Source organism: Tiliqua scincoides, chromosome 2 (genome assembly GCF_035046505.1).
Source record: "Tiliqua scincoides isolate rTilSci1 chromosome 2, rTilSci1.hap2, whole genome shotgun sequence".
NCBI lineage: Eukaryota > Metazoa > Chordata > Lepidosauria > Squamata > Scincidae > Tiliqua > Tiliqua scincoides.
In genome coordinates, this window is record NC_089822.1 from 178741764 (window position 1) to 178761479 (window position 19716).

Sequence of the window (19716 nt, forward strand, 5' to 3'; positions counted from 1 at the left end):
TAGGTTGTCGCTGTCAGTGATCCAGTGTTGAAACAATCTCATTCTCCACTGAAATAAATTCTGTATACACCATATTGGTGGGCTCCTTCCCTGGACTGGACATTGTCATAATCTATGCTAACTTTGGGGGGGAAAATTGTCAAAACATTGTTATCTTTGTCCTGTTATAGAGGCCCCAGCTGGTGTTGATGTGGCCAATTTTGAAACCCAGGTTGCCACCAGGCCTGTAAATCTCCACACTGATGACTTTACCAATAGCTCAAGTGCTTTCACATTATTACTCTGATTGGGATTAGTTTTGAGATATTTGGAGTTAACTGGACTCCTCTTATCTATATCATCAATGTGGACCAAGCCGGCTTGATATGGAGACAGTGATTATCGCTGCTGTGACCCCAGTCATTGGTCCCTGCTGCCAGTGCATGACCTAAGAAAACTACCATTGGCTATGACATCTGTACAACCTGTGGTGATGGAAACAATAATTCTGTTTCACATGGTTCCCACTCCACACCAACTCAAGCTCTGGTGTTGAGCATATTTTTGGTTGCTGTTCTGCTACCTTCCACCAACTTCAACTACACTAGACTCTTTGGTTCCAATAGTACTTAAATGTTACCAAGTCTCCCATCTATGCTGGCTGCTCCTCTTACTCTTCCTTCTTCTGAATTGACCGTGGAACCAGAATCTGAAACATCCCAACCCCATCATGTTTTTGGAATTTTCAGTGGACCAGCAGGTGGAAAGTGGGGAAGTCAGTTTCTCCAATGAATGACCTGAAATTGTATAAGGAGAAGATCATTAGGATGGCCTTCGCACCAAGCATGGAAGTATCAGTGTCTGGTGGAGCATACCGATGAACTTTGTGCAAATGGGTGCTTATATGTGAGTAATTTTACCAGTGCTTCTTGTCCTCCTTAAGGTGGCGAAAGAAGCTTGGGAGAAGCCATCCTCAGTACCACCCACTTCACAGAGGTTTGAAATAATGTACAAATTTCAAGAGGAATCTTTTCAATTATTTGAAGTCAAATCCCCCTTAGTCTCAACCAACAGGACAAACACTCATTTGGCTCTCGTGGACTCTGAGAGTTAAAAGTTAGGTGCTATGATAATAAAGTTCTATTCTACTGCTGTCATAAATATTGAAATCACCAACTTCATCTCTTGTGTGAGCTATCATTAGACACTTTGACAGTTTAACAATTGAACAGTTTGTTCCAAGCGGAGATGCTCTTCCCAAAATCGAAAATGTATGAAAACGACAATGTTGTTGAAGCTAAGCAGTCCTGAGCCTGGATGGGAGACTGGTGTGCTTCCTTGAATTTCATGAACTAAAGGCAGGATATTGGTGTAATAAATAAAATACTCATGATTATTATTCATTTAAGTGCTCAGGGGTATAAGTATGCAGTCAGAATTTCTGATATGTCTGTGATGACTGTTTTTGGCACCACTTTTTCTGGTCATTCACTGAAATCCATTTAAAAAGATACTCATGTAGAAGTAGGTTTCTGCATCTATATCACTTGGTGGGTCAGGCAACATGGTCATAAATTAGTTCTGCATTCAAATGCTCATCGGAATGTGCATTCAAGTGTGGGCGCTGTCTGTTGATATATCTTTGCTTTTGGCTGAATGTGTATTTTAGTACATTAAATACACATTCTCATTTGTGTTCTGTCATTTTGACTTGCCAAGGTCTTGTGCTGCTATGATCTCTCTCTCTCTCTCTCTCTCTCTCTCTCTCTCTCTCTGACCGCAGAACTAGGGTTTCAGGTAGATCAGAGTAGTTATAAGCCAGGTGATAGTGGAAAAGGAAAAACATTACCATAATCAGTATGGTTACTCTTGCTGTGTTCTCCCTCAGATTCCCAGGGAAAGATGAGCACCACAAGCATGAGTCCCACTAGGAGACTGAATCAAATGGCAGCAGAAGAGGGCAAAACAGAGAGCTGAAAAAACTGCCCTTCCAATTGGCTCCTGTCCCCAGCTATTCCTGGTCTTATTTTTGAGTATCCAGATCACAGTATGCTTCAGAGATTTTCAGTTACCAATCCTTCCATATGAAAAACAAGCAGGAGGTCCTCTTAATCCTCTGCATCTTTCAGGAAGATGGTACCTCCTCCTGACTGATGTAACTAGGAAAAAACCCTTTTGTACATTTGGATAAGTACCTGTATGCCCAATGCTTCTATGACTTTTTGCAGACTTTTTATTACAACATTAACAATGCTATGTTCCAGGGTCCCAGTTATGGTGGTATGTTGGAATGCACCGTCACTGTGACAGTCATTTGGACTGAGGAGCAAACAGATAGGGTCACTCACCCTTCAGGCCCCCCCAGCACTGTTACTTTGCGGTTTGTGGCAATGCTTGCCTTCTTGTTCCATGGTGATTCAGCATGGAATCAAAGGGTAGAGAATGTTTGCTTTAATTCGTCAGTAAATGCCAATCTGCCCCTTACTTACTGCAACTCTTTTACAGTTCATGACACACCCTCAGTGTTTTCATTTCACTCTGCTTCCTTGACCCCACAGCAAGCCACTACTTTGGTGACAAATCACTGCTTTGGTGACAAGCCTGCCAAAGGCAGTCAGAACCAAAGGATTACAGTTTCCTTCTCAGTAAAACTTGGATTAAATCAAGTTTGGAGACAGGATTTCACAAGAGAGTTTTAAATGATAACTGGCCTGTGATGAGCTGCTGTATAGGAAACAGGCCTGGAGAGCTGTCATGGATGCTTCTAGTAAATTTGAGATTGGTTAGTTGCTGAGGCAGATTTGTTTAATGAATGTATACCCCACCTTTCTCCTGTTAATTGAACTCCAGCCAGCTTACAAGGTTAAAAACATACAGTGGTCATAAAACATTAAAAACAAGACAAAACACCCAGTGGATTGCATATGACTAAGCAAATTAAAATTACATTCAGTTAAAATTAAAAGTTAAAAAGCCAGTCCATCATTTCAGCCATCAAAAACGCTCTTAAACAAAAAGGTCTTAAGTACTGCTGAAAGGTTTTCAAAGAGAACAGTTCTTCAAGGGGAGAAAATTCCACAGTTGGGGAGCTACCACCAAGAAGGTCCTATTCCTCACTACAATCCCCCTCATCTCCATCAATGGCAGCATGGTTAAAAGGGCCACATCATGCACCAAGTTCATGCACCAAGCAAAAAAAAGGGGGGGGATTTAATCTGAATAAGAATGCTTTCATAGTGGCCTCTTTCTTAGTTGCTGATATAAAGCAACCAAGAAAAAGGCTACCATAGCAGCACTTTTTTTTTGGAGGGGGGGGCTAATAAAAGCCAATTTCTTGCAGCCTGTTGCATCCCCATGTTTTCCTGGTTGTGCTGGTTGACCATGATTAAAAAAAGAAATATGTGACAGTTCAGCACAGGCCTCTTGCGGTGTGAGCTGGCTAGTGCAGAGAAGTTATCTCTGGTTGACGTGTGATGGTGTGTTACCTGTCTTTCTTCATTATCTTCACTATCCCCTCCCTCTGTCAAAACTGTCAAGATGAGTGTCAAGATGACTTGCCTGCTCCACTGCTGCCTTTGTATTTTTAAAAGCTAGAGAGTGTACTTTGTTCTCTGCTGATGATATGTGCACAAGCTCTTGTGGGGAAAAAAGACACCCTCTCTTGGAGTGGTAGCGACAATGAAGAATGGAGGTGGAGGGCTGCTTGATCTTTCCTCCCCCAGCCTAAGATAGGTCTCTGCTGGCTATGTTCTTGTTCTTTATATGCCTTTTTCCACTGCTATTGTAGCCTTAGGGCCCAATCCTATCCAACTTTCCAGCATCGGTATAGCCACAATGCAGCCCTGAGGTAAGGGAACAAATGTACCCATACCTTGAGGAGGCCTCTGTGACTACCTCTTCAACACAGGAAGCAGTGCGTACCCCATTGGCACAGTGGCATTGGCGCTGGAAAATTGGATAGGATTGGGCCCTTAGTGAGTGGCCAGCAGCCAAATGGACTTCTGCTACTCAAGGAGGCAGAAGATGTCGTAGGGGGAGCTCCTTTCTTGTTTACTCCTTGACTAAGTAGCCTTATGGGGATAAAACTACTCACCTTATGGGTTGGTTATAAGGATTACAAGATAATGCATCTGAAATCCTTTAAGCTCTCTCAAGCATTATGCAAATGCTAAGTATTGGTATTGCAGTCCCTTTGTTTGACCATTTTGCCTCTTTCCTCTCTGACACTAGTGAAAAGGAGGCCTCTGCTTCTCCCCTCCATTTAGTTCTTTCTTTGAGGTTTCTTGCCTGTCCTTCCCTGAAGGTGAGAGCGGCTTCTAGATAGTGGCAGAAAAAAAAGTTTTTGTTTGGTGTTTTTTGGGGGCATTAATGTTTGGAAACTAGATCATACACAGTTGTCACAAAATTAGTGTCATTAGCATAGTGAACAAGAAAATGAGGCTTTTGTTATTGTCTGGAAATACCTGAAATGAATAAAATTATATGTGAAATTGTGAAATTATATGTGAATTGTGAAATTGGAATAGTCAGTGAGCATGAAGGATGAACAAGACCTAGCTTCAAATCAATCCCACTTTGCTTGTCATTAATTATAAATGGGTTGTTCTGGGCAAATCACCATCTTTCTGCCTAACCTATCCTATGAAATTGTAAGGTATGATACCATCTATGCTATCCCAAGGACTATGGTGGACCACCGAGAATGGTGGAAAATGATTCTTGATTGAAGAATGAACATAGCACATGGCTGGATGTATTTAAAAAGGTTATGGACAGTTTATGGAGGAAATGTCCATCGAAATTTAGGAGAGAAGTGTTTCAGAGTAGGATCTCCAGCAACTTTACTCAGAACACCTAGAAGCAGTTGTGGTAGATGGATAGTTGTGGAGCGGGGCGGCGTAAGGGGATTAAATACAGTCAAACCTTTGCCAAACATTTTGAAACTAACTTCTATCCACCTGTGTCTTTTCTAGTCTCTGTCTGCTGCTGTTTCTTCATACTGTTTCTCTTCCTGTCTGAACTTACTGGATTCATAGCCACGGAAATGTAAGTAAAAATCAATGTCAGTAATTTTCCTTATTTCAAAATGATTTATTTATTCAGTTTCTTTTTAGCTTGGACATCTCTAATTCCAGTTCGTGAATTCCTTTTGGTGGTCAGTTTTTGTGTGGAAGAAAGGAATGCTTTGGTGTGTTATATCTATGGGGAAGCTGAACTTGAGCACATGCTTTTGTATGGCAGATTGGGAGCGTTTTACCCACCTCCAGTGAGTAATGGGAACAAGGAAGCAGATAAAAAACTGACCACATACAGATCCAACCCAGTTACAGTTTATATGTTACAGCCTCTAGCCTGAGTACGAAGAACAACCAATGTTATATATTTTTTCTTACCCCAGACTTGCCTATTGTGTGGCATCCAAGTACAATGCAGGGGACGCATTCAGATTCTGTATAATTTCTCTCATATAAAACTATATGTTGCATTTCCCACAGCTTAGAAGCTAAGTAAATGAAGTGCTTCAATTCAGTTCCTCATTCCCCATAAACAAGTGAGGGACCCTATTTCCTCATCTGCAATGTGTGGGTAATCTATGCATCTGTAAAGAGTTTGAAATGCAGTTTTTAGTGAGAAAGGGGCTTGGTGAATGCAGGTATTTCTGCAAGTGAGGAGTATGAAATTCGTACAGTATTGAACTTGGGTTCCCCTATGTATAATTTACATAAGGTGTGGTTGTTGGATAGTAAATTTGTCAAGAAGGTTGTCTTGGTCCATCTTTGAAGAAGAAGAAGAAGAAAGGCTGTAATTATGAAGGTTTTTATTCAGCTTAATGTTAATGATATCCTACAAATCTTGAGCTCTTGTTCTTCGTCGGAACTACACTCTAAACCTAGATTTTAAAAAAACTAGTGGTTTCCAAACTGTGAGCCATGTTCCCCAGGAAGCTGCAGAAATCAGCCAGGGGAGCTGCAGAATCCTCATGAAAAGCCCACCACCCCACACTATACAATCTATAGGATTGTAGCACTCATGGGGAGCCGCAGCCAATGGCTCAGTAAGTCACGGGAGCCGCCAGTCAAAACAGTTTGGGAACCACTGCTATTATTGATCAAAATATTTCAGTGCTTCTTCATCCATGGCTCTGGATATAGTGAAGAGCGAGATCTTGAAATGCATAAGATTCTGCACCAGTTGCAGTTTCTGAAGCTCATTAGGAACATCTCCACAAAGAGCACACATCATTTGTACAATGTCGAAGTTATGGAGACATGAAGGGCTGTTACTAAGTGTGATGGCCAAACTAGACAACTGATTAATTGCTTCATTGAGTCCTGACTCCGGTGTGTTTTTTTTTTTTTTTAATGCTATAGCAATCATTGGGGGACTTGATCAGGACTCCCACAGATGGGACTTTCATCTTTTACTTGTGTTTCTAGTTAAGATCATGGCTGCTATTTCACCTGGGAGGGAAACTTCCACTGGTGACAGCGGGAGCTTCTTTCTCTGGGTAAGTAGCATGGGTGAGAATATAACACTGAGACAGATTGTAATGGCTTCTCAGTGCTAGAGCTACTGTTCTGAGGATTCAAGACTTCCCCCAATTATAGTACTTAAAAATTGAGATTTAAATGTTTTTACTTTCTTGTTACAATATCCAGCTGTGCTTCTTCACTTGAGATGGGGTTAAAGTTGCCTACAAATGAAGTTGCATAGTGTAGTATTGCAGAGTGTAGTATAATAGATACTGTCACATCCAGAGCCAGTTCCAGGTTTGCACAGGCCCTGGACAAAGTGCCCTTAGGGAGCCCCCTCCTATGTTGGTGAAATATACTTCCCAGGCAACAAGAAGGAGGTAGCCAGCAATAGCGGTAGGGAAGGGAAATGGGCAGCAAAAGTGGAAGCCTCAGAAGATCGGCGCTGTCACATGCAAGAGCTCTAGCCTCCTGTCACTTTTGCTGCTACCACTTTGATCACTTGCTGGAGCAGAAGGAGAGTAAAGGGCTGCGGTGAAACCAGATGGGACAGTGTGTACCAGCTTACGTTCATGACCACTCTCCTCCTCTTCCTCCCCCACCAGAATCCTCCCTCCAACCCAATTGACACATTACATGGTGTGAGGTCATAAGCTGAGGTGGTAGAATTCTGGACTCTCTCACTTCAGGATGCTGGTGGGAGGTCATATTTTTGAATCCTTCCCCCTTGCAAAAAACACTCTGTGTAAAGTAAACGTACAAATCAGAGAGAGGTATGCACAAAACATTTCCTTCAGTGTGTTACACCTTAAGCTGTGATTTTTGTGTGTCTCAGGAAGCATTCTAGCATGTGGTCCCCACTTGTAGTTTGAAGTGGAATAGTCCAATGTTGACATCCATGGGAGGAGTGGTGGAAAAATTGGAGCTCTCTCTTGCATGCGCCACATAAATTTTCCTAATGCTTGCCCCCCCTGCAGTGTCATCCTAATTGGCCTTGGGCAATGGCATGGGAGAAAGAGAGGTCCAGCCTTCTGATGCTTAGAACTGGGAAAAATTGGGATTGGCAAAAGCACTGTACTCTTGGCGTTTGCCCAAGTGTGCCACATACTGACATCAGGCCTGACTATGGGTATCTGAAGTTAGGCTAGGGCTTTCTCAGTGGTGGCATCTGTCCTGTCCAGGGAGGATGTTCTCAGGAAGAATCATCAGACTGGCTTGTGGCTGGCTTTTCAACAATTGATTAAACTTTTCCTGTTTGTAGATACACTTGGGTGATCTGTGGCTTATAGCAGTTTTCGTTTTGTACTTGTTCTTGACTACTGTCAATCATCCCACCATGACTTTAGAATGGATTCAAAAACATATTCAAGATGTGGGAATATTATGATATTTAGCAATTTTTTTGTGACCCACTCTGTGTCTTAGTACAGAGGTGGAGCAGAAATGAATTATAGACAAGACTGTGTGCTGTTATTTAGGACAGACAGACGGACAGAGAAATAATTAAAAACAACAACAAATCCAAATCCCCAGGCATTATTTCGTATTACTCCTAGAAATCCACTTCCTATTAAACAGAAATTGGCTTCAATTAATGACACTTACCCAGGAAGCATTGTTCATGTTAATGAGAGTTACTCACTGGCATCCGGTTTATATCATGATGAACTCAGTGTGTTGCCCATGACATAGTTTGCTGGGAATTAGGCCTGAATGAACTTCTTTAGATGAGAGTACTAAACCAATAAGCTGCAATGTCATGTCATTGACAGTGCAGTCCTTTGCTTGTCTACTCAGCAGTAAGCTCCAGTGAGACTTACTCCGCTATGTTTACAGGATTTCAGCCTAAGAGATCCAGCTCATCTAGGATCTGAACTAAATGCTAAACTAAATGAACTAGTTGGTATCCTAACTAGAGGAAGAAAGAAGCCTCTGCTGCCTGTGTCACATGGCTCTCAAATAAGTACAGACATGCTTCCATACTTGCGGTGTTCCGTTCCAGAACCCCCTGCGGATAGCTGAAACGGCGGATACAGGCAAACACCTGTCCCCACAGTCCAGGGGCCTTCTGGTCTTCTCTGTGAAACCGGAAGTCATGTTATTTTAGCCATATAAGGCATTGAATACATCACTTCCGGTCTCTCCGTGAAACTAGAAGTCATGTTATTTGAGCTGCTGAATTCAGACTGATCCATGAGAGGCCGGAGACAGAAGTCCTCTGCTGGGCTCAGACTTCTCTCCGGAGGCAAGGGGAGCTCTGCCCCCTCACCTTTGCAGGGGGTGCCTGGGACCCCATCCATGGTTAAGTGAATCAGCGAATAAGGAATCCATGGATAGGGGGGCCCCCTGGTACTGTGTTTTCACATTTCTGTGAGTTTGTATGCTCCAGAGATTCATACTCCTTTGGCTTTTACTCACTTTTTTCCAGATCATCATGATGTCTGATGACCTGATTTTTAAAACCTTCAGTATTCCTCTTACTAGGAGGTTCTAGGAATATTCAGTAAATTCTAGCTCTCCTTTGTGGTTTCTGCACATGCTTAGAGCTGACCCCAGAAGCATCTACTGCTTTGGCAAGAGTTCTGTAGCTGACCTTGTGTAGAGAAGTACCATGCATGGTTGTGTGCCTCAAGCATGGATAGAACATCCAGTCCTTCCGTTTCTTTTGACCGCTGCTAAAGCAGCATCAGGAGGAAGGCCTTTTTTGTCTCTTCATCTCTCTCTCAAAAAACTAAGGGTTCAATCCTATCCAACTTTTCTAGCACCAATGCAGCCTCAAGGTAAGGGAACAAACTTATTTTTACCTTGAGGAGGTCTCCTTGTCTGCCACCCCACTGCAGGGTGCTGCACATGCCCTGTTGTTACAGCTGAATCAACACTGGAAAGTTGGATAGGATTGGGTAGTAAGACTTTTACCCCGTTTACACCTTTAGAATCTGACCGCCTGTGTAATCAATTTTTAAAAAGCAAGAAAAGAGTGCTCTGCATCCTTGAAGGATACTCAAGCTCTTAATGCTAAGATTATCTAAATAAGTGGTTGACCAAATAAGAGAGTTAATGTTAAATGTTTCAGCTTCCACCTTCATCAGTGACACACATTATTTAAATACAAGCCAAGGTACTGTTAATAGTTATGAGAATGTTAAAGGTGTAGAATTCTCAACAGGCGAGTTTCCAACAATACACAGACCATTGCCTTCAAATAGGTCTCAAATAAAGTGGGTTCTCTGATTTTCTGCTCCCTCTCCCATTTTTTTCCCTTCCTTTTTTTCTGTTCACAGGTATGCTTCACTGTTGCCTCCTTCTAGCCTGCCTGAGTATTTAAAGCAGGATGGTCAAGGAGAAGGGAGTGCCGTGCAGTGCTCCCAGAATGCTTGCCTTATTTTTGGCTCCACTGGTGGGTGGACCATGTTGGGAGCAAAAGAGAACTTCACTGTCCAACCTATGCCTTTGACTCTCAGTACTAGGGTTTGATGGTTTCTCAATGGGAAATATCTCTAAGAGAGACCATGGTAATCAGAATAAAAATGTTTAGTAACAGCTCTTTAAGCTTCTTTGTTGCTGCTGCCAACTCTGTCTATGTTTATGGACAGGAAGATCTTTTAAATAAATAAATTTACCAGAGACCCCACAAAGGCAAAAGTATTTCCAACCACTGTTTGCTCAGTGTGTATTTTTCAAGCTACTCCCTGACTGAGAAAGAGCTACTAGCTTAATTGAGAGCAAACTCCACCAGAGTGGCTTGATCTACTGCCACAAATCTGAGAGGTATTTCAATCCCAGAGGTTTTCAGAGTAGCAGTGTGTTCTGCACTATGCCCTGGATACAAAATAAAGATCTGGTTCCTTGTTTTAGCTTACTGTTGTGCAGAACGTCCTCTCATGACCAGCTGGAACCCACTCCTAAGTAAAGGGGAAAAACAAACTTGTTTCCACTGCTTGTGACTGCACAGAGACCATGAAGGAGAAGGACAGTTTGTTTACCTGTAAATGTAGTAGTGAATAAGAACTGGAGCAGACCTACAGAGGGGACTGTCAAGTCTTTGAATGGTTGTCTGCAAACACATGACCCACCTGACAGTCCCCTCTGTAAGGTCTGCTCCAGTTGTCGGCGCACATCTTAAATAGGGTATTTGAAGCAGACCATTGAAGATGGTTGTCTTCAAAGAAACTGAAGGATTGGGCCATCTCCCAGGACTTGAGGCACATAACTGTGCATAGGGTATCCCAACTTCAGCACAGTAGCTCAACAAAGCTCTGGAAACTTCTGAAGTTGGGTTCTGCCACCTGCCCAAAATTCCTCTGTGTGTCTCTGCACAGATAACTACTTGAAGAAGCAAACTGTCTTTACTGAAAAGGACCGGATAGGATTTATTCTGAATTCTGCTTCACATTTTTACAAAATGTGTCAAAAAAATAAACATATGAAATATGATAATGTTTTTACAACTTCAAGAAATACTGTTCTTCAACATAAGTTCTGGGAAATTTTTTATTTAAATTTATTTATATTTTTAATTTTATCAGCTAAATTTTTAAAATCCAGACCTCATTCTTAATGCATTTTTGTTAGTTGTGTCCATATTTTTACTTTGTGCATGAGTAGAAAAAAATAAAATGTAAAGGTCTCATTCACTTTCATGTTTTTCCTTGATATGTGTAGTATAAAAAAGTCATCCCATTTGTGCGATATGTGTAGTATAAAAAAGTCATCCCATCAGTCTTGGGAGGAGAAGGTACCCATTTGTACAAAGAGCATAATAAGCCAATGTCACAGGAGTGCTGCAAGGCTTAGTTTAGACACTTAAAAATAATATGTGAGGAGTAAATTCCCAAATAGTCTTCTATTTAGGCACTGGCCAGACCTAAACGTTCTTAGCTTCTGCCAGGTGTCCTTATCAGGATCTGAGTGGTTTTGCTCAGAGAATTGTTAGCTACAGCTTATGAGAGTAGAAAATGGGTAGTATTTCCTGTTAAATGGGTTTGGGGTATTGGTATATGTTTGTTTTTTCTCCCCATTCCAAAATTGAGATGAACTATCCAGGTGTTTGTTTGTTTGGCGGGAGGGAGTAAATTTAGTATCAAAAAGAAAACTTTCAGGTTTCAAAGCATATTGATGAGTATGTTCAAAAGCAAACTGTTCATCCATCAGAGAACTTATTTTCTGTTTTTAAATTTAAAAGAGTACATGAAGGGGGTGGAGAGAGTTGACTCCAAGACTGTCAGATGGATAAAGGAAATGAGGTCAGTGTTCCATATTTGGATTTCTGTGAAGCTGACAGAAACAAACAGGTACCCTGTCCCACTAAGTGAATGACTCAAATGGTTAGGAAAATACAGCTGGAAGTGTAAATGCCTTTGGTATTTCCTGGGCAGGATTGGTGGCAGAAGACACTCATTGTAATTTTTAACGGCCTTCCTACCTCATCTTGCTGATGCATCATAAATAACCTCCTTCATAGTTAACCCAGATTTGTAGCCTAACAGGTGGCGGTTATTATTGTAATAGTCTAACTGATGTGATAATAATCATGTACCTGCTGACCTGATTAATACTCTGTATAAATGACAAGAGTCTTTCAGTATATTCCACAATTAAAGAAGAATGAAATAATTAGCCTTGGTGGTGCCACAGCCATTGTATATCTACATAGTGAGAATGTGGCTACGTTTACAGAGTTTGCATGAATGGGGCAAATAGCAAAGCAGAGCCTCAATTATTTTCTGTGTCATGGTGAAAATCTTTTATTTTTTTCCCTATTTCCCCACCTATTTTGGCCACTCCTGGAACCTCAGAGACTTCAGTGGTGCTTCAGTATCCTGAAGAGGCTGCTGAGTCATCCAGATGCAGTTGCCATTAGCTTTTGTGGTTGGTTTGAGCATCTCCTTCTTTTCCCACTGAGCAGTAAAGAAAGGATTTGACTCTTGGCCAGCTAATTGGATGGTAAAGCCCTCTTGACCCCTCTCCCCATACCCAAACTTCAGGTGAAACCTGATTAATACCCCCCCCCCCACACACACACACAACCCATGCCTTGGCTCAGGGCCCATTTGGAAGCATCTGATGCGGGGGTTGATACACTCACCTTGCTGCAAAGTATGGGTGCCAGTTCCCTGAAGCAACATGAGAAAGCAGGGTAGGGATCACACCCAATTAGTTGAATGAGGGTTTTTGTATTATTTTTAGCTTGCCTTTTAGCATCCTTGACTTTTAGTGCCCACCCCCCTTTTCTTCTTTTCCTAGTTGAACAGTGCCTTGTTTTCATCCTTTGCATAGTTTCCTCTGTTATTTTGATTTTACAGTCTTTTAATAACCCCCCCCCCCATTACTTTTACCCTTTACCTATTTGCTCTCCATTCACTTATGAGGGAGTGGGTTGCCCTGTCGTGGTTTCCATGGCCTTGCTCACAGCTTGGAGAAAAGCCACAGAGGTGGCAAGATCTCACATAAGCGAGATGGGACCTGCAATAGATGCTGAGTGTCCAGCAGCTGCGGGAAATTGGGAATGGGGACAGTGGGAAGGTAGGAAGATACAAAAAGATCTGGGATAATATAAAATGGAGTGGCGATGGGGGGAGACAGAAGGAGGGAAGAAGGGAAGGGACTCAGGGAGGAAAAGGAAAAGGAAAATGGAGGAAAGGGGAGGTTGTGCAAAGGAGACAAGTGAGCGAGCAAGCAAGAGAGAGAGAGAGCACAAAAAGGGGTCCCAGGAAGAGAGAGGCTTTTAGTACAGAGTTAAAAGGTACTCACTGTGAGAGATGTGGTAAACCACAATCATGCACTTCAAAATGATAACTTGGACGTAGGGAGCATTCAATGATTGTCTTGCCAGTTCATCATTCAGATGGTGAAAGCAGAGAAGGATATAACACACATTGTCTTTGTATATCAAAGTTTTTGTGTTTACTATATACTTTATAAGAAATAGTATGTATGGTATGGTTTGCATTAGTCTACCGTGGAGGATGCATGAAGATATACAACTTCATTTTTGTGTGAAATGAATCGATGGGACAGAACTGCTAACTCATGCAATAAGATGGATGGTGTGTCAAGATAAATGTTCATCTTATTGCTTATAATTTCACCCTTGTTCTTTTCTGTCTGTGTACTGATCTTTGCACTTCACAAATATATTTACTGCTTTCTAGAATTGTGTGCTTGGGGAATTGTTTTGTTCAGTAAAAACAGGTGCAAAGCCCTTCCACTTTGCAGGAGGTGCTTTGTGCCTGCTTTTACTTAACATTGCAAGCCTTAGAGGAGCCCTGCGGAGGTCTGCGCAGGGCTTCCTGCTCTTCTTGCAGCCACCAGCAGCCCTACCTAGTTACAAGTAAGTGGAAAGCACCCCCTAGTCCCCCACTTAGTTACGTGATCCTAGGGATCGAATCACTGCCCCAACACCTCCCTGGAAAGACTTTCTAAGGAAGTAAAGCCTCCTCAGAGTTTGAGAAACAGAATTAGAAAGCTACTGCTATAGAGCAGGTGTTAAATGCTCCAGGAGAAGGACTGTGATCTAATGACTTCAATGGAACGATGCATTTGTCTCCTGGATTGCCTTCCTAATTTTATGACTGGTAGACCTTGGCCAAAAAAAAACCTATCCTCTTGGCATAAACCTAAAGACCTTGGCAGCTCATGGATCGTTTTAGCAAGGCCTGCCAAGATTTTGGACTGACGATCAGCCTGAAGAAAACACAGGTCATGGTTCAGGATGTGGACTCACCTCCCTGCATTACAATCTCTGCACATGAACTGGAGGTTGTCCATGACTTTGTGTACCTTGGCTCAACGATCTCCGACATTCTTTCTCTCGATACCGAGCTAAACAAATGCATTGGTAAAGCAGCTACCACGTTTTCCAGACTCTCAAAGAGAGTCTGGTCCAACAAGAAGCTGATGGAACATACCAAGATCCAGGTCTACAGAGCTTGCGTCCTGAGTACACTTCTGTACTGCAGCAAGTCATGGACTCTTCGCTCACAACAGGAGAGGAAACTGAGCGCTTTCCACATGTGCTGCCTCTGACGCATTCTCGGCATCACCTGGCAGGACAAAGTTCCAAACAACACAGTCCTGGAACGTGCTGGAATCCCTAGCATGTATGCACTACTGAAACAGAGACGCCTGCGTTGGCACGGTCATGTTGTGAGAATGGATGATGGCCGGATCCCAAAGGATCTCCTCTATGGAGAACTCGTGCAAGGAAAGCGCCCTACAGGTAGACCACAGCTGCAATACATCTGCAAGAGGGATCTGAAGGCCTTAGGAGTGGACCTCAACAAGTGGGAAACCCTGGCCTCTGAGCGGCCCGCTTGGAGGCAGGCTGTGCAGCATGGCCTTTCCCAGTTTGAAGAGACACTTGGCCAACAGTCTGTGGCAAAGAAGGAAGGCCCATAGCCAGGGAGACAGACGAGGGACAGACTGCACTTGCTCCCAGTGTGGAAGGGATTGTCACTCCCGAATTGGCCTTTTCAGCCACACTAGACGCTGTTCCAGAACCACTATTCAGAGCGCGATACCATAGTCTTTTAGACTGAAGGTTGCCAACAACCAGACCTTGGCCAAATAACTTCCCTTTTGTTCCTTATTATGCTGTGCTTTAAAATGAGGATAACAGTATTTGACTGTCTACTTCCTCAGCTTAATTAATGCTTGCTCAACACTTTGAGATACTTTAATGAATGGTGTTGTAGGGATGTGGAGTAGTAGTGATACACCATTTGCCCTTGTGTTCGTGTGTGGGTTAACAGGAAGCAGAAGTCCATGCTCCATGGTGCCAATTACAGTTCTGACTCAAGTGAACATTGGCATCTCTAACCTCCATTTTCTTCTGTACTGATCTGGAGACCTTAGTTCCTTTCTTTGTAGGTCAGTCTGTTTTGTACTTTCTTGATCCGAAGCAGTGAGCAAGAGTACAATGATAGTCTTTTAAGTGAGGAAATTACCAAGATGCTGGGCACAGAATAAACCTTAAATTGGCAAAGTAACATTGAATCTTTCATTTATGTGCATTTTACTTACCTTTCCAAGCATATGTCTAAAGTCTAGCAGTGGTCTTCAACCTTTATCATGCCACGACCCCAATATATAAATAAAATATGAAACAGGGGACCCCACTGTCGATCCTGCCCCCCTCCCAGGACCTTATCTACCCACCCTGTCGCCACCCATTCTCCATTCCCATAATGCCCTCCCAGTTCTGTTTACTGTAACCAAATATTTGTACACGTGAGAACAGAAAAAGCAGCCATGAAGCCTGGCGTTAGTGAAAGGTATTTTAGCACAATTGCTAAAAACCTGAGCAGGACTAGGACACAATCTGGTACCTGAAGGGGTACACCAAATGCCTCCCACTTATGTGGTGGTGGTCCAGTGTTCTTCAATCTTTTTAATTCCCATAAGTTGCTGCAACCCCACATCTGAGGCTTTGCGACCCCATTGGGGTTTCAACCCCAGGTCTGAAGAGCACTGCTCTAGAGACTAGCCCCCCCTGAGTAAATATTCAGTCATACTCTGATCTTAGTGAATGAGAAGTAGAGGTTCAGGGAGCTATAGTGGCACAGAACTATGAAGGGTGAGAATGAACAGTGGATAATGTATCTGTTATACTAATGCAGGGGTATCAAACATAAAGCCTGTGGGCTGGATGTGGCCCCTGGAAGTTCTTTATCTAGCCCCTGCTTATACTTCGGATCTCCCAGGGCTGCCATTTCAGCAGTGCCACTTCTGCAGAGGCTCTGGGAGGGAAGAGGTGAAGGAGGCCTGAGAAGGCAAGGAATGCCATGGGGGAAGGGGCAGACCAAAAGAGGTGAGATAGGGAGCTGCTGCCAAGGTCCTAGGAGAGCCTAATTATCACATGGGCTGCCCTTTCAGCAGTGCCACTGCTGTGTGGCTCACTATTTGCAATGTTTGACACCCCTGCACAAATGCATCTGAACCTAAATCCACATGTTGAAAATGGTATTTCATGTCAATTTTTTCCAGAGATTTATTTCTGTTTAAAGGAGTTGGGGAAAATGCCTCACAAAAGCATATTAAATCAGTCATTGCTTTAATAATGACTTGTAGGAGTCTTGTGGGAAGATACTTGGACTTGCAAGCACTTTGAGACATGGGACATATATCCAGTTGCAGCGCAGCAGTTCATTGCAGAGGTTGAGTTATGTGGGAGAGTCAAACAAAGTAAAGGACTTGCGCTGTGGAGAAACATATGAAGCAGGTTTGAGGCCGAGTCTGGAGTCTCTTTTCTTTGTTGTAATGGCTGAAGAGTCTAGATTCTGAAGTAGGTTGAAGAGAAAACTCTAAATTCAAAATAAATGTGCCATGTGGAAAAACCTTGTGCTAGCTTTTTGTACCATGTCAGTCATTTTAAGTATTGATAATGTCAAAACAGAATTCTAATGGTTCCTTTGAGAACTCAAACCCACCCACTGCTCTCCCTCTCTGCCAGTGAGCTGTTAAGAACATGATTGGACACATTTACACCCAAGGTCTGGTTTTGATGATGGTGTGGGAAAAAGTAGCAGTTAAGAGGAGATGTTCAATGTTTGTTGGTGAGGAAGGCATTATTCTGGCTTTTTCTTTCCTGGGATGTTGAAGGATGGTGTTGTTTTAGATGTGCTGCAATGTTTTAATGTGACTGATAAGAAAAACTATGTGGAAATAAATTGTGCTTGATTGAATGCCTCACTTCAGACACTAGCTTCTCCTTCTTGGGGCAAACCCATAAGAGACATTGAACTCCTCTTACCTAATCCCCTTCTCTGCAACTTCTAATTACGTAATCTGTAAGATCTGGCCAGATTGTCCCTGAAAGCTCCTTCTGCAGTACAAGCTGAGTGAGTGAGCAAGGCAGGGAATGGGGGGTGACAAGTATGCCTTGGAATCTTAAGTATTTAAAACCAACTTTTTCTAGAAGCTTGTGCCACAGGGATAAGACCTATTTAGGTTGGGTCTGCAAGCTCAGAAGAGAGAGGCTCCGTCTTCCCCCTTGTGTCCATAGCCTCTTCCTTCTTTTGTAGCTCTGATGTTGGTTTATAATGAAAATGGCCAGTCTTCTTTCTGTTTTGATTGCTTTGAATTGGTTTATTACTATGGTTTTGCCTGGGGTCACAGGGATGGGGGTGGGGTGGGTCAGATCAGGGATTTAAGAAAATAACCCTGTCATGATTGGGATGCTTTCTTGATAGTTGGGAGATCTGTTCCTGCCTTTGGAGTTTGAGGGAACATGACATTTCTGAGAGAGAGAGTTTCTAACTGGGGTTAGCTGAAAAGAGATATACTCTCAATGGGAGGGATGAATCAGGAACCTGCTGCAGCATTAGTGACTGTACTGCCTGCCTATAGAGGTATATTTACCTCAGTTATCCTCTGCTTGTACATGTTGGGGGGGGGGAACAAATTCTGTATTGCAAAGACACCCTAAGTCTCTGGTGCTTTCTCACTGAAAGGAAACTATACTCTTTGGTACTATTCCTGGAATTTTTCCCAGCTCAGTAAGTGGGGTGAGCACAAAATAGTAGAGAAAGCCTAGCAAGCAGTGATGTTCGTCTGCTGCAATTTTCTAATTAATTACTGATAGATTAGTTTTTCCTTAATCGCAACTGGATCAGCTCCCCTTTCCTGGTACCAATCTGGATGCTATTTATCCTTCCTTCCCAAAAACATCTTCCCATGGTCACCACAAGAGTTATTTTCTTGGGCAAATAGCTGTCAGATTGGGGGCCAAAATAGTTTAGAACTGTGGCAGCTGCAAGGCTTTAAGACACACCCCCCCATCCTAATCTCCAGGAACTCCAATTCAGGGGCTATTGATTAAAAGAAAACTAAGCCCGTCTGGGCTAATAATATTTTTAATGTCATAGCTCTTTAGCTATTCCTGTTTTGTCCTTGGAATTAACATGAACTGCAAGGAGTTTGATGACATGCAGAGAAGAAAATTGGGTTGGGGTGAAGGATTACCACATCTTTGACTCCTTGACGTTCCATAAGTCTAGCTGTAAGCACATAGGTGAAGCAGAATGATAAGGAGCTAAATAGACCTGGCCATCTGGGCAGAAAATGTTTTAAGGGAAGGATGATAAAAGTGTGTACCCTGTAGCTTCCTCCAGGGAGTGTGTGGAGCTCTACTGTGGCTACGCAGGACTCTTCCAGAGCATTACCATCTTTGCCAAACTCTGAGATGCCAAGAGAAGGTGCCTGGCACCTCAGTTGCAGCTGTGTGGCTGCACAGCCTACAGGGAACAGTGGTGTTGAGTGGTTTTAAGAAGTGGCTCTTAAAGGACCTGGGCCTGCAGCCCACCTACCCACCCCCCAAATCCCAGAACCAAAATAGTACATAGCAAAGGATGTCTTGTTACCCCCATGGACTTTGAAGAGATTTATAAAGCTGGAAAAAAATCTCATCATAGAACAGATGCATTAAGAGCACCTCAAGGCTGATTGGTGTCTTTACTCCCAAGGCGGGTCTGGCCACCTGTGTGTGTTGGTAGTGTAGATGTAAAACCTGCAGTGCTAGACTGCTGAGAAGTGAGTTTTGACAACTTTGTTTTTTTTACAGAATATAACTGACAGGATGGGTGTGTGTCTGATCTCATAGATCCGGAAGAGATGGGAAGGAGGTAACCAGCATTGTTATGAAATAGGCTGTCTGGCAAACTGGCATCAAGCAGGAAGCACTGCTTGGGTGCATTATAGGTACATTGCTAATGAAGATTAGTGCTTCTCCTGGCTGAGGTCATTCATGGGAACTGGGAGGACCGTATTACTTAATCCATGGGTCTATATAATAAGCCAGTGGTAAATGAGAGAGACCGTATTAAGCCTTCTATGAGGAAGAAACAGCTGCATCAAACCAGGTCATCCATGAGTAGGCATGCTCCTCCCCTCTGTGTCATATTTATTAATCACTTAAAATATGTTGAGTAATGCTTACCAATTGGTCCTCGGGCTAATTTGAAAAGAGATGGGGATGGGGCAAAGGTCAGCCAGGGAAACTGCATGTGCATCTGAGTACCAGTTGCGAAGGGAGCAGCAGTGGGAGAGAAGTGCACCTTCTCTCCTGCTTGTGAATTTGGTTTCCCAAAGGCAACTGGGGAGCCACTGTGGGAAAAAGAATGCTGGATGAGATGGGCCTTTGGCCCGATCCAGAAGGGCTTCTCTTAGGAATAAGGCTAACATATCGATTTGAAATAAGCACCAAGCAGACTTGCTGTCTTGACAGTAATGATCTTCCTGGCACACCTTGAAACTGCTTATGCGACTC

At 42.9% G+C, this 19716-nt stretch overlaps 1 protein-coding gene across 2 annotated transcripts in view; it reads left to right on the plus strand.

The window, feature by feature from the left end:
• Positions 1-19716, plus strand: part of ERGIC1 (endoplasmic reticulum-golgi intermediate compartment 1) — a 90417-nt gene that overhangs the window by 34852 nt on the left and 35849 nt on the right. For both annotated transcript variants that reach the window (XM_066615888.1, XM_066615889.1), the window contains exon 3: positions 4953-5025. In XM_066615888.1, the coding sequence (XP_066471985.1) occupies positions 4953-5025 (73 nt within the window). The remainder of the gene's footprint in view (positions 1-4952; positions 5026-19716) is intronic.